Genomic DNA, 13,764 nt, shown 5'->3' on the forward strand with positions numbered 1-13,764 from the left:
CAGAAACTGTCAACATTTTTGGCCCAAGTACTAAAAAAAAATTCAGTGTCTTTTTGTGATGATGTAGGCATACAGCTGTCAAACCCAGGGACAGACAGTGTGGGGTAGTTGTGTGCATGCTCTAAAAAAATAGAAAAGATGCATCTGATGAAGAGAACTGTGATTCTCGAAAGCTTATGCTACAGTAAAGTTGGTTAGTTTTAAAGGCGCTACTGGACTCTTCTGTTTTGCTCAGGGCTTTTTTTCTGGGAAAAGAGGTGGTGGAACTCAGTGGGTTGCCCTCAATGAAAATGGTCATATGGCTGGTGGCCCCGCCCCCCGAGCTCCAGACAGAGGGGAGCTTAGATTGACCTCCACGCTGCTGGAGCAGCGCGGCAGGCAATCTAAATTCCCCTCTGTCTGGAGATCAGGGGGTGGGGCCACCAGCCATGTGACCATTTTCAAGAGGTTCCGGAACTCCATACCACCGCGTTCCAGCTGAAAAAAACCCCCTGATTTTGCTAGTAAAAACTAACACGGCTAACTCCTCTGGATCTATGCTCTAAAAAAGACACTCCAGTTTGGAAGCCAAGACAGTTGTAAACCTCCACGTAGAAGTAGCCAACACCAAAAGATGTAATCATGGGTCTTCTATGTAAGGTGTACTTTGGTCCTTAATTAATGTTACTGGAGTTGCTTTAACTTTTTTTTGCTGGTGTTGCCATATTTGATCTGGAATTTGTGTTCCAGTTTGGTTGCGATTTTACAGTTTGAATGTTAGAACAGCTGTGTATATTGTTTGTCTAAGTAATGTTTAATTCAGCATTTTCATGGGTTTAAAACTCAACTAGCATAATGTACAGAAATGCATATTTTATTCACGCATTGAAATTAAATACAGTTAGAACAGATACACACGATTAAATATTTTAAAAGGTTGGGAACTGGGTTTAAGAACGCTTCTTACTCTATTTAATATGTTTCTTCTCTCTCATTAATTGTTGTCAAATGCTCATGCGGCTTCAGAGCAAATGTAACTATTAATATTTAACACCAATTTTAAGTTTTCCTATATCATTAGATTAACTGTCTTTGCATCTATGTAAAAACAGGGGAGTCTGGAGAGAAACTGTTCCTTTAACAGAGTTTTTGAGCCTGTACTGGGATTGCGTGACTGAAGCAGGCTTGCTGAAGACCGCGGAGAAGTGGTTATGAAAGTGATCTTTTGATCTGAGTAATAAGAGATCTGATGCATAGTAGACCGGCAATACACAAATGAGCTGTTCTGCCCCACTAAGAGAAAATGTCATTGCAGCCTTCCCCTTTGGGTCAATCATGAATGAAGTTTTTGAGGAACAGATGCTTCATCTGCCTAGAAATGCGCTCTGATTTTCCCATCGTTCTTGAGCATTTGCTTTAAAACTTGGCATTCCTCACAACTTTTACTCTCTGTTGCCTAATATTATCAGTCTCAAGCTTCAGTCTCAAGTGGTGAGGGCATAGTCAGAATCAAATTTCTCTATTTTGGAATATTTTGCTTTCTCTGGGAAAACTAGAGGACTTAACTAAAGGGAGGGGGAAAGATACAGACAGGGCTTTTTTTTCCAGCTGGAACGTGGTGGAATGGAGTTCTGGAACCTCTTGAAAATGGTCACATGGCTGGTGGCCCCGCCCCTGATCTCCAGACAGAGGGGAGCTTGGATTGCCCTCCGCACTGTACTGTGGCATGGAGGCCAATCTAAACTCCCCTCTGTCTGGAGATCAGGGGGCGGGGCCACCAGCCATGTGATCATTTTCTCCAAGGGCAACCCACTGAGTTCCACCACCTCTTTTCCCAGAAAAAAAGCCCTGGATACAAGCATCCTCCACACTCCCTGGGTGCCATCGTGTGCTGTGTTTGTGCATATATCCAACAGCATTCTCAGCTTTGGCAGTGCTGATCACCTGTTTGTTGGTGGAACAACAGGAGAATCTGGATTTAGTTCCTAGGAGCAATTCATCGGAGTCACTTAATATAAATGTAGTTCTACTTTTTTTTTTACAGATCAATAAATATAACAAAAATACTTAGCACCCTTCTCTTTCACAAATGTACATATATATAAATCACTTAGATTGTTTGAAGTGCTTTACATGCAACTTACAGTGATAGAGCCAGTATGGCCTAGTGGTTAGAGTGTCAGAATGGGATTGGATACAACCAGGTTTGAATCTCCACTCTGCTATGGAAGCTTGCTGAGTGACCTTGGGCCAGTCACACACACTCAGTCTAACTTACCTCACAGGGTTGTGAGGACAGGAGGGAGGAGAGAATTTTATAAGCTACTTTGGGTCCCTCTGAGGGAGAAAAGTGGGGTATAAATAAATAAATAAATAAATAAACGAGAAGGGGCCACAGCGAATCACATGATTTGTATGATGTAATTTAAGTGGCATCTCCAGTCAATTGTATCTCAAGTAGCAGAGTTAGGGATGGTTGCCAACTGTAGTCTTGAAGACAGGGCCTGGGGAGGACGGAATTGGGGGGGGGGGGTCAGGAGCTCAATGGAATGTCGGTCATAGAGCCAGTTTTCCCCAGGGAACTGCCTGCTGTTGTCTGGAGATTCATTGTAATTCTGGGGGGACTCCAGACCCCACCTGGAGGATGGCATCCCTAGCTATGAAAAACCTCTTCTACCTGAAATCTTTAGGTTAAACTAAATATTCCCACACACCCCTCCCTTCCCTGCTGGCAAATGCTCCTTCCCCTGTGCTCTTAGCTGCTCATGCTGCCTAACCTCATTGGGAAAGAGCATGCTGGTGGTACATGGAGGCGTTGCTGCTGTGGGCTGCGGTGGTGGCATTTCCAAGCACCCTCCTGTTTCAGAGGAAAGGCTTGCAGGTGATGCACTCTCCGCTGCGCACCCTGACCTGCATTGTCAGGGAAAGGGCGTGCGGGCAACTCTGAGCACCAGGAGGGCAAGCCGGTGAGGGCATGCAGTTGGGTGGGCGAGAAAGGAGGTGTGTCCGCAAGGGGGCTGGGGGTGGGCAGAGGAGGAGGCCTTTAGGGAGTCTCCACCTGCCCCCCTCCAAACTTGTAATTCAATCTTTTGGTGTATTACGCCACGGTTGGCCATGTCATAAGCACAAGGAGCGGCCATTGGCAAGAACAGCCTCAGTCTCTTCAGCGATGACATGAACTGACACTACAGAATTCTGCTGAAAGAGTGGAGAAGCCAACTAGATCAATTTAAAGCGGAATCAGCACATTGGAATCCATGGCTGAGAACAGAAAGCCGTCTGAATCTTTAATGCCCCAAATGACTGAGAATGGAGTTTTAAAAAACAGTGGGAGCTCAGAATATCTGTGTGTTTGGATCAGCCTCAGCTAAATATTTAGCATGGATTGGACTTAGCCACCAGCCCTATTAGTCAAATTTCATCTCTCAGAAATGTCAAGGTGCAGAGCAGATAGGAACAATAGTACATAGCATACTTAAACTTCTTCACGCAACCCTCTTTAGGTGCAACAGTAACTAGGTAAGAGGTGTGTGGCTCAGTGGTAGAACAGCTGTTTTGCATGCAGAGGGTCACAGGCTCAGTCCCTGGTAACTCCGTCAATCAAAAAGGTAGTCGTTGATGTAAGAGACCTCTGTTTGAGACGCTGGAAAGACACTGATAGCCAGAGTAGACAATACTGACCTTGATAGATCAATAGCCTGTCTCAGTATGAGGCAGCTTCCTTCATTCTCTTATTTATATACTGGCAGGACTTTTTTTCTGGGAAAAGAGGTGGTGGAACTCAGGACCACACAATGACATCACTTTGGGTCAGCTGGAACAAGGGGGGAGTTTTTTAAAGTTTAAATCGCCCTCAGCAAAAATGGTCACATGGCCGGTGGCCCTGCCCCCTGATCTCCAGACAGAGGGATTGCCCTCCAACGGCGCAGAGGGCAATCTAAACTCCCCTCTGTCTCAAGATCAGGGAGCGGGGCCACCAGTGTAACCATTTTCAAGAGGTGCCGGTACTCCGTTCCACCGCGTTCCCACTGAAAAAAAGCCCTGTATATTGACGATGAATGCACCAGCTTCTTTGAAAGTGAAGCTAGGGCAAGTTATGTTGTATACATAAGGCCATGCCTATTTTAATTACACCTCTATGCGAACCAGACTGCAGTCTGTACAACGTTTGACAGGTTCAGTGTACAGAACAACATAATAAACAAATCTAACTTCCTTGCTTCGGGATTTTTTTCTATACCTTTAGTCTGGCATAGAAGGGGGAAGTTACTTCAAAGAGATACGTTTTAAACTTACCAATTTTCCTCTCTTGCCTGAACTAATTGCATTGGGGGTTTTTTTTTTGGTTTTTTCAAAGGCCGACTGCTTGGAAACTCAAGAATATTCCAGATAGCAGATAAAGATCAGTCATGAGGAATTAGGTTCCATTCCACAAAAGACTTAGCCTTCATGAAGAATACTTGGAACTAGCCAGGCCTCATCAAGATCTGACAGCTGCTGTTGTGCAAAATTTCATTGGGGGAATGTGGGTTGTCTGTTTGCACGCAATGGTTTAAACAAGAGCCAGGCCACTGTCAAGCTCATGGAAAGATTGACAGTCGGTTCCCGTTGCGTGACAGGGAACCCTGGTTAGTCAGCACTCTTCTTTTAGACAAGAACGCATGTTCCCCATTCGGTATTTCTCTCTGGAAAAAAAAATAAATTATGGTTCAATTGAGGAGGAGGGAAGGAAGTAAAGGGTGGAGTTTTCAACTGAGTAAGTGGCCGAATGCCCAACACTTGTTCACATGCAGGGAGGATAGATTTGCAAGCTCTAATCACGCAAAGCTGGAGAGAGAGAGAGAGAGGAGAGAGTATAACCAACAAAATGTTCAGAGACGCTTAGCAGCATCTCTTCCTCCTCCTCACGGGAAACAAAAAACTCAAATGGAAGTATAAATCGTTTAATTGTTTTAAAAGGGTGTGACAGAAAGCTTTGAAAGGAACAAATTCTGGTTTGCTGAGCTGTATACCTTTAATTAAATCGCTGCGCTGTGCTTTTGGAACTTCAAAGAGTAGAAAAAGCCTCTCTTATGAAAAAGCAGACTGGGAAAAGCCATGACAGAGGCGGGAGGTGGGGGGAGAAATTTGTTCCCTGGGTGTCCTGTTCTTAATAGGCAATGCTGCCCTTTATGCACCACGAACCTTTGGAATATGTGGGGTGGTGTTCACGCTACAGGCATCAATTTTCTGTTGCCATGTGTGAAGGAAAGGAGGGGGGTCCCTCCACTTTTCTGATGCACGTGTAGAAGCAGATGAGTTGGTAATGCTGGATGGGGACGCTGATGTAAAGACTAATTGAGATACCACTGGCTGTACTGTTTTGCAGCAATACCTAAGGCTTGGATCCAAATAACTACCCAATAGTCTATTATTCAAAGAAAAATGTATTTTTTTTAAAAAAATCCCACTAGATGTATATCTTCTGTAATTTTTTTTCATCTTACAGATTCCGATTTGGCCACCAAGTTGGCTGTGATAAGCACATCAATGCTGGGACAGTGTTGTTGAACCCTGCAGCCTAGGCATAATGATATCAAAAAGTAGCCAGCCTCTAGACTGGAGATGCTTGTGGCAGGATCAGGGCAAGTCTCACAGCTTCTCTACATGCGACACATCAGCACATGTTCATGAAGTATAGGGAGACGCAGCCTTAGCTAGGAAGCGTAGTTTTAAAAGACAGAGCCGGAAGAGATCGCTCCTCAGAGGGTTTGTTAATTTCATCTTCACCTCCCCGAAGGCTCTGTCAGTTTTCACCTCTCCAGTCTAAAACTGTGTGGGATCACAACCAGAGGGCAGCAAGGAATGGAAATGGGCTGCAGCTGCCTTCCAGATCTGGGCTTGGATATGGAGAGGCTATAATGGGCTGAAGTTTCCCTTCTGGCATTTCACAGCCACTTCACACAGCTTGAGTGTATAGCAAAGCCTTTGCTGCTGGCGCTGTCTTTTTAAACTTCCCTTCCTGGCTAACATTGCATCCCCTGACATGTGTTCTTCACATGTCAGATATGTAGAGAGACTCTCTGTTTAATCAGTAGGAAATCCTGGACATTGGACGATGGAGGAACAAATTGGTAGATGTGATATATATTTGTAAGCAAGCACAAGATTTTGCTTTTTGGTGAACTCAAAGGGGATAGATGTAAGCATTTGAAGATCACTTTGAATCAGTATTTTCAGTGACTTGTATCTTAGCAATTGTTGCTGATGAAAGAAAAGCACTTTCGTCATTGTGACTGTCTGGAGACCAAGGCTGCTGTTCCGTACATAAATAAATCTTCTTTGTTATTTTTATAAACCTCACAGCAGAGAACACAAAGACTTTACACTCGCTACCATAAGAACATTTAGGCCGTTTCCACACGGCTCCCCGCTGCTCGTAACAACCCGGAATATAGCGAAAAAACCACGGAAGATCGTGTTTCCTTGTGCGAGATTTGCACGACGTCATGTCGCACAAATCTCGCACAAGAAAACGTGATCTTCCGTGGTTTTTTCGCGATGTTCCGGGTTGTTACGAGCAGCGGGGAGCCGTGTGGAAATGGCCTTCGCGACTGTCAGGAAAGTTTACATTTTAAAACAAACATAGTTGCCAAAATTATAGAAGGCTATGTGGTTTCCCCTAGCTGGAAGAAAAAGACCTGTCACACCCAGATTTGATCTCCATTCTGCCATGGAAGCTTTGGGCCAGTCATACGTTCTCAGGGTTGTGAGAGAACATTGAAAGCTGCGTCTAGTCCCCACTGGAGGGAAAGCGAAATAAAGAATACATTTCAATTTTTCTTTTTCAATAGCTGTTCAAGAGAAACACTTGTCAAAGCAAGCAAGTCATGGAATAAAAGAAGCATGCCTTCCCAAGGATCCTGCTGTACTTGGTGAACATGGGCTCTTACTTGAGGTGAGTGATTAAAAAAAAATTTTCTTTAACCTCGAATCTCAGCATTACAAGTAACTCCATGAACGTCACTAACTCACAGATATTTGTAGTGCCCCACTTGCTTGCATATAGTCTGTGGCCTAATTTTTTAAAATAGTTTTTATAAAGTGCCTGTGTCTGATGGCTTAGAATCAATTTTTAGGCTGCAATCCCGTGAACACTTTCCTAGGAGAAATCCCCATTGAAGAAAATAAGCTTATTTCGAAGTAGACCTGCTTAGAATTCTCCCCCCTCCCCCCAAAGTCACCACAAATGAAGAGGGAAGGGGCTTGTTGTATATAGATCCAGAGGAGTTAGCCCTGTTAGTCTGTAGTAGCAAAATCAAAAAGAGTCCTGTAGCACCTTTAAGACTAACAGACTGATCTCCATATCAGAAGCTACTGTTTGCATCTACTCCTCCCTCCCTCTCCACCTATATATCTGACCAGTTTCTTCTTGCCCTCCATGCATCTGACGAAGAGAACTGTGGTTCTCGAAAGCTTATGCTACAATAAAGTTGGTTAATCTTAAAGGTGCTACTGGACTCTTTTTGATGTTGTATATAGATGTCTTATATGTATGTTACAGGTTTTGTGGCATTTATTGAAATTAGTACATTAGTTTTATTACAGAGTGGTTGTACTGCTTGTCTCATTAAAGAATGAGAAGGTCGCTGGAGCATCTGTTTTTCATCAATTATTATTTCCCATGACTAATTACCCTTTGTTAGATGATGTGTGTAGTGGCTAAGAGAGAAAACGGAAAACCAGGAAGTCCTCTTGGGTTATCTTGGTCATGAACTTTCAAAGATGATATCTTTTGATCCCATAAAATGTAAATTGTGGCCTTAGTTTGTCTTGGGGCAATGCATGGAAAGGAAAGCTAGTTAGACCTCCATTCCATTTCATTCTGCTAGTTCTTCATTTTTGCAGCTACTGTACTGTTTTCATTGAATGTCCTAACCAGGGCTTTTTTTCTGGGAAAAGAGGTGGTGGAACTCAGTGGTGGAACTCGGGACTGCACAATGACATCACTTTGGGTCAGCTGGAACAAGGGGGGAGTTTTGAAAATTTTTAATCGCCCTCGGCAAAAATGGTCATAATCTAAACGACCCTCTGTCTAAGGATCAGGGGGCGGGGCCACCAGCCATGTGACCATTTTCAAGAGGTGCCGGAACTCCGTTCCACCGCGTTCCTGCTGAAAAAAAGCCCTGGTGATGACACCAGTCAGAAATCTGGCTGCTGCGTTTTGCACTATCACTATTCTAAAAGGTTCAGCAAATCTGCCCGGAGGGGGCCCGCTGATCTGGGTCAGATATGCTAGTTTGCTGCAGACAGACAAAACAAAGAGTTTCCCCTCTTTCCTCCCTCCACCACCATCTAGACGCTTTCTGAATCAGAACAAAAGCGTTCAGATAAAAATGCCGTCACACCCTATTGATATGTTAGAACTTTCGATTATTTTGGCAATTGAAATTGGGAAACTGAAAACAGAGGTGGGGGGCGTTATATGTACTAGCATCCAGAAATCAATGCCAGTTCTTAGCAATAGAATGTTTAAAAAACAAACAAACAAACATTAATTCTTCAAAATTAGAAGTTTGACTGAGACGGGGGCATTGGTATAATGAATAAGCAAATCATTGCCCCCCCATCTTAAATTGAAAATTACTCCTCAGTTGGTTTTTGTACATTGTTGTGCTATCCTAAGCAGAGCTACACACTTCCAGGCCTCTTGACTGCAAGAAAAGGATGTAACTCCGCTTGAGATGGCGCTGCCAGTGTGTTTCCTAGCAGAACAATGTTTGCGTCACTGAAGCTTCGGTTTCGCACTGAGTTTTCCTTGGCTTAGATTCCTTTCCGTGTCCTCCAGATGCCAGGGCACTGATTGTCAGTATTTGCCAGGAATTCTACCACGAGTCAGTGGTCCTTTGGTATACACTTTGCTAGGTCCAAACCCCCCAATAGGTTATTTACAGCTATTACTGCAGGGCTTACATCAGGGCCGATTCCACATGGATTACCTGAAGCCAGAACGTTGCGGAACATGCCGGAAAAAATGCAGAAGTTGGCGTTTTCTCGTGCGAGTTTTGCGCGACATCGCGCAGAACTCGCACAAGAAAACGCCATCTTCTGCGTTTTTTCCGGCATGTTCCACAACGTCCCGGCTTCAGGTAAGCCGTGTGGAATCGGCCCAGGTCTGAGCTGTCAAAGAGTCAAGGCTGATATTGCTTGTCAGCAATATGAAGTAAAATAGCTGTTCATTTGAGGGGTCAACCTGCCTGAGCATTGTAACATGGGAGGTGAGAAGTCACACATGATTACAGCATCCAAGATACACTGTTTGTGTAATAGTTTTAGGTGGGTAGCCATGTTAGCCTGCAGTACAACAGTAAGATTTGAGTTAGGGATCCCATTCTCCTAGTGGGGGCGGAGGATCTTCCACTTTCATCCTCCACCCCTGGCCACAACTTACCTGGCCAGCAGGGAAGAAAGGCACAGGAATGGGCCTCCTGGGAACACTCCCGGGGGTGGGGGTGGGGGTGCAGCGACATCACCAAAGTCATCTTGCTGCCCCAAGAGCACTCCTGTGCTTTGCTGCCAGCCAAGTTGGGCCTCAAATGGGCCGAATTGGGCCCGTTTGAAGCCCAGATTGGCCAACTGAGAAGCACAGGAACACTCCTGCGGCTGCGCAGTGATGTCATTGAAAATGACATCATCGTGCAGTTGCGGGACTGCATGCACACAATACTTAAAGAGGGGAAGAAGGTAAGAGCCAGGTCTCCTCCCGCCTGCTGGGAGGGTAAGAGGACCTGGCAACTCTAATTTGAGTCCAGTGGCACCAAGAAGATATTCAGGGTGTAAGTTTTCAAGACTGCGAGCTTCCTTCTTCAGAAGGGGGCTCTGTCTCCCTTGGTGTCAGAATAAGGGAGCTCTGACTCTCTGTAACCCTTTTTTGAGCCTAAAAAGGGCCAGGTTACTGGTCACAGGAGTGCGGATGTCTCAGTCAACCCTGAACTGCTGTTTGCACAAATAAAACCGTTTTTTTAAAGATGTGTCTGTATGGGAGGGGGATAAACCTGGGGAATAAAATCTAGAGTTTCAAACAAATGTTGCTGTCAATAAACTAAATTAAGAAGGGCCAAATCGACAATGAGGGAGTACTTGATTCCCAATCTTTGAGTTCCTACTCACAAGCTCCAGGACCGTGTAGAGGCGCCAAGAAGTAAGGGTTCCTCACAACAGCAGAGAAACTTCCTCAGAAGGCCCACCCCTGATGTGGGTCACGCTTCGTCCAACCTTTCTCCCCTTCATCTCTCCAGGCTCCCTCCGCTGGGACAACCATCCCCCTCTCAGACCCTTCCCTCCTTCACCTTCTGAGCTCCCAACTACCATTCTCCAACTGCGCTGTTGCTAGGCAACCCCTCCTCAGCCTCTATGTAAAACCCCTGCCCTCTAGAGGGCAGTGCTTTCTCTTTTTCAATAACAAATTTTTACAAGGTTTACATCTCAAAAGCTTACACCCTGAAAATCTTGCTGGTTTCTTAGGAACCATTCCTAAGTCCTGCTGTTAGTATAAGTAGATCACTGAAATTAGGCGTCGTTGAATGCGCATGCTGGGCAATCAGTTAGGTGTCAGTTCTAAGCAGGGCTTTTTTTCTGGGAAAAGAGGTGGTGGAACTCAGTGGTGGAACTCAGGACCACACACTGACGTCACTTTGGATCAGCTGGAAGTTTAAATAGCCCTCGGCGAAAATGGTCACATGGCCAAGGCCCCGCCCCCTGATTGCCAGACAGAGGGGAGTTTAGATTGCCCTCTACGCCGCTCCAGCAGCGCGGAGGGCAATCTAAACTCCCCTCTGTCTGGAGATCAGGGGGTGGGGCCACCGGCCATGTGACCATTTTCAAGAGGTGCCAGAACTCCGTTCCACCACGTTCCAGCTGAAAAAAATCCCTGGTTCTAAGCCTTCTTTTTTCCTGGACCTGAGACTGTGGAGTTCTGTTTGGTCTTTTGTGATTTGACCTGACAAATTAACATCAGGGAAAGGAAACTAAAGCCTGTTAAGGATTATAGGCTAGCTAATTAGATTTTTTCTTTCCTGTCTTGCACAACTTATATATTTGTAACCTTTGCAAAATTCTTAATAAACTTTCTCAATTATACTTTTGTAGCGTTATTGGGTTTGGGGGCTTCAGCCTCAATCCAGTGTCTTGGTCAAATTGGCTAACAAATAACTGTGTCTGTGGAACTCACTGTCGGGCATCTTACCTTGCAGGGTGACGACTTGATTAATACTCAGTAAATCTGGAGATTTACAATGAAATCCTAAGCAGAGTTACTCCAGTCTAAGCCCATTGATTTTAATGGGTTTGGTCTGGAGTAACTCTGTTTAGGATTTCACTGTTTGTTTCCTTGGTCTCTAAGCTTAGGGTTAGTTAGAGGGAACTGGGGGCAGCTTATTTACCTGGGTGGCAAGGGCTCTTGCCAGAAGTGTGTTTTGCTTTTGACCTAGGGTTGCCAGCTCCAAGTTGGGAAATTCCTGGAGATCTGGGGAGTGAAATCTGGAGAAACCTGGAGAAAATGGGGTTTGGGGAGGGAAAAGACCTTGGCACGGCATAATTCCATAGAGTCCACCCCCCAAAGTAGCCATTTTCTCCAGGTGAACTGATCTCCATGGCCTGGAGACCAGTTGTAATTCCAGGAGATCTCCAGCCACTACCTGGAGGCTGGCAACCCTATTTTGACCCCCTCTGGGGCTCCTTAAGGACTTGGGGAACCCATGTGACAATAGAAATTAGAATTAATGCTGGAGTTAGGCAGGTATTAATAGTACCTTTACTTAGTTGTCAGAAGTTGATTTCATCTTCTCACTACAAATGGCTGTGCTGATATGGAGAAATATAACCAGTTTGTTTTTCCTCAATTATATTGTTTACAAGCGTACATCCTTGTGGAAGAAATACAGGGATTTGTGTTCCATTTACAGATGCCAAAAATAGCCAGTTATTTGGGAAACAGCCCCACCCTAATGTGTAGAAAAGGGCAACATGCTCATAAATGAAGCAGTTCCAGATAAATTGAAAGTTCAGACTCTAAAAATGTAGTACCAAGTTGCGTGACTTGAAAATATGTTAAAGCTAGGCTTGGCTGAGGCCTTGACTGTTATACTTCGGTAGCCATAGTAACTTGGTCTCTGGAGATTGCAGTATAGGTCATTCTATTTCTTCATTTCAAAGAATAGTAATAAGAGATATAAAGGACTTTTACTTTTTAAATTTTTTTTTACTAAATATGACCTTAACTAAAGCCACTTTGAAGTGTTTTCTGGCAGATTTTCACTTAGAGTGCTGAAAGAAAAAGGGATGGAAATTATAAAATACCTTGCCAAGGGAAGTTATGCCTTCCTAACAATATTTGTCTTCATTCTTTATTAATGTTTCTAAGCTCTTAGTGGAAGAAATAGAGAACTTTAATTCACCACCCCAAAAACTGAACTTGCTGTGAACTGTAATGGGCTAATTGTTAAGTAGCAGGTGCAGAATTTTCGTGACTACATAATTGGATCTCCATGTTTGACAAAGAACACAGAGTACATTTTTAAGCCAAGTATTTTTTTTTCCTTGGGGGGATGGGTGATTTCATTCCTCATGCAATATATATTTTTAAAAGCCCTCTGTTTTTACCATAAACAAATGTTCACAATATATAACTGCTTCATCTGTTTGAAGTTCTATCCTAGAATAGAAATTCTGCCCATTATTGAATCCATATGCATTTAACATATGCTGTCACTTATTTTCATAGATTAAAGAGTAGCATTGTTTTTATTTGGAACACTCATCTGCATTATACATTTTTTTAAAAACCTTGAGATCTTAAAAACGTTTTGGAAGCCAACTGGAAGGTTTTATTAAACAACAGTTAGCATGTGTAAGATACATACATATTCAGAGAGTTCTGATCATATAATGCTGAATTGCTTAAAAAGCTAATACTGGATTGCTCAGTGCCAAGTATCAGGAAATGCTGAATATGATATCATAGCAAGAGAACTAGGCCGTATTTCTTTTTTCAAAAAATTGTCCAGAGCCATTGAGTACAGTTGACATCCTCCAGGTTGTGGCTGGAGAATTCCCAGAATTACAGCTGACCTCCAGACAACAGAGATCAGTTCCCCTGGAGAAAATGGCTGTTTTGGAGGGTTATTCTATGGCATTACACCCTGCTGAGGTCTCTCTCCTCCCCAAGCCCTACCCTCCCAAAGCTCCACCCCTAAATCTCCAGGAATTCCCCAACCTAGAGTTGGTAACCCTCCCATCAAGGTATATGGAAATTTAGAAAACATAAGCATATGGTAGCTGCCCAAAGGAGTGTGAAATGCAAATTTCAATGTTATGAAGGACAGCACAGAGAGGAGTGGGAGATTCAAAAGTTGCAAGGGTCACAAATGGTGGTTTCATTATAGGTTATTTGATTAGTGTGGTACATGCTGAAATTGGCCAGGATGGAGTAAGAATTAACACTGACCAAGTTAGTAGATAATTTCAGGTAGGTGGCTATGTTGGTCTGCAGTAGAGCAGCAGGATTTGAGTCCAATGGCCCTTTAGAGACCAACAAGATTTTCAGGATATAAGCTTTCAAGAGTCAGAATTCCCTTCTTTAGATACCAATTTAATACCAGCAATCTGGTATTAAACAGGGTTAACATACCTGTAACTTATGTTCATCGAGTTCTTCTGTGCTGACACACATGGGGACTGCGCAGGCGCAGGCCAGCCGCCGGAGAATTTTCTAGAGCTTCCAAGGCTCCGAAGGGGCCGTTTGTCGCG

The 13,764-nt window shown here is 44.0% G+C and overlaps 1 protein-coding gene across 1 annotated transcript in view; it reads left to right on the forward strand.

Annotated features, from left to right (window-relative positions):
* Positions 1 to 13,764, forward strand: part of AHRR (aryl hydrocarbon receptor repressor) — a 58,151-nt gene that overhangs the window by 16,005 nt on the left and 28,382 nt on the right. Inside the window, exon 3 of the mRNA XM_054991712.1 lies at positions 6,813 to 6,916. Coding sequence (XP_054847687.1) covers positions 6,813 to 6,916 — 104 coding nt within the window. The remainder of the gene's footprint in view (positions 1 to 6,812; positions 6,917 to 13,764) is intronic.

Source organism: Eublepharis macularius, chromosome 11 (genome assembly GCF_028583425.1).
Source record: "Eublepharis macularius isolate TG4126 chromosome 11, MPM_Emac_v1.0, whole genome shotgun sequence".
Classification (NCBI taxonomy): domain Eukaryota; kingdom Metazoa; phylum Chordata; class Lepidosauria; order Squamata; family Eublepharidae; genus Eublepharis; species Eublepharis macularius.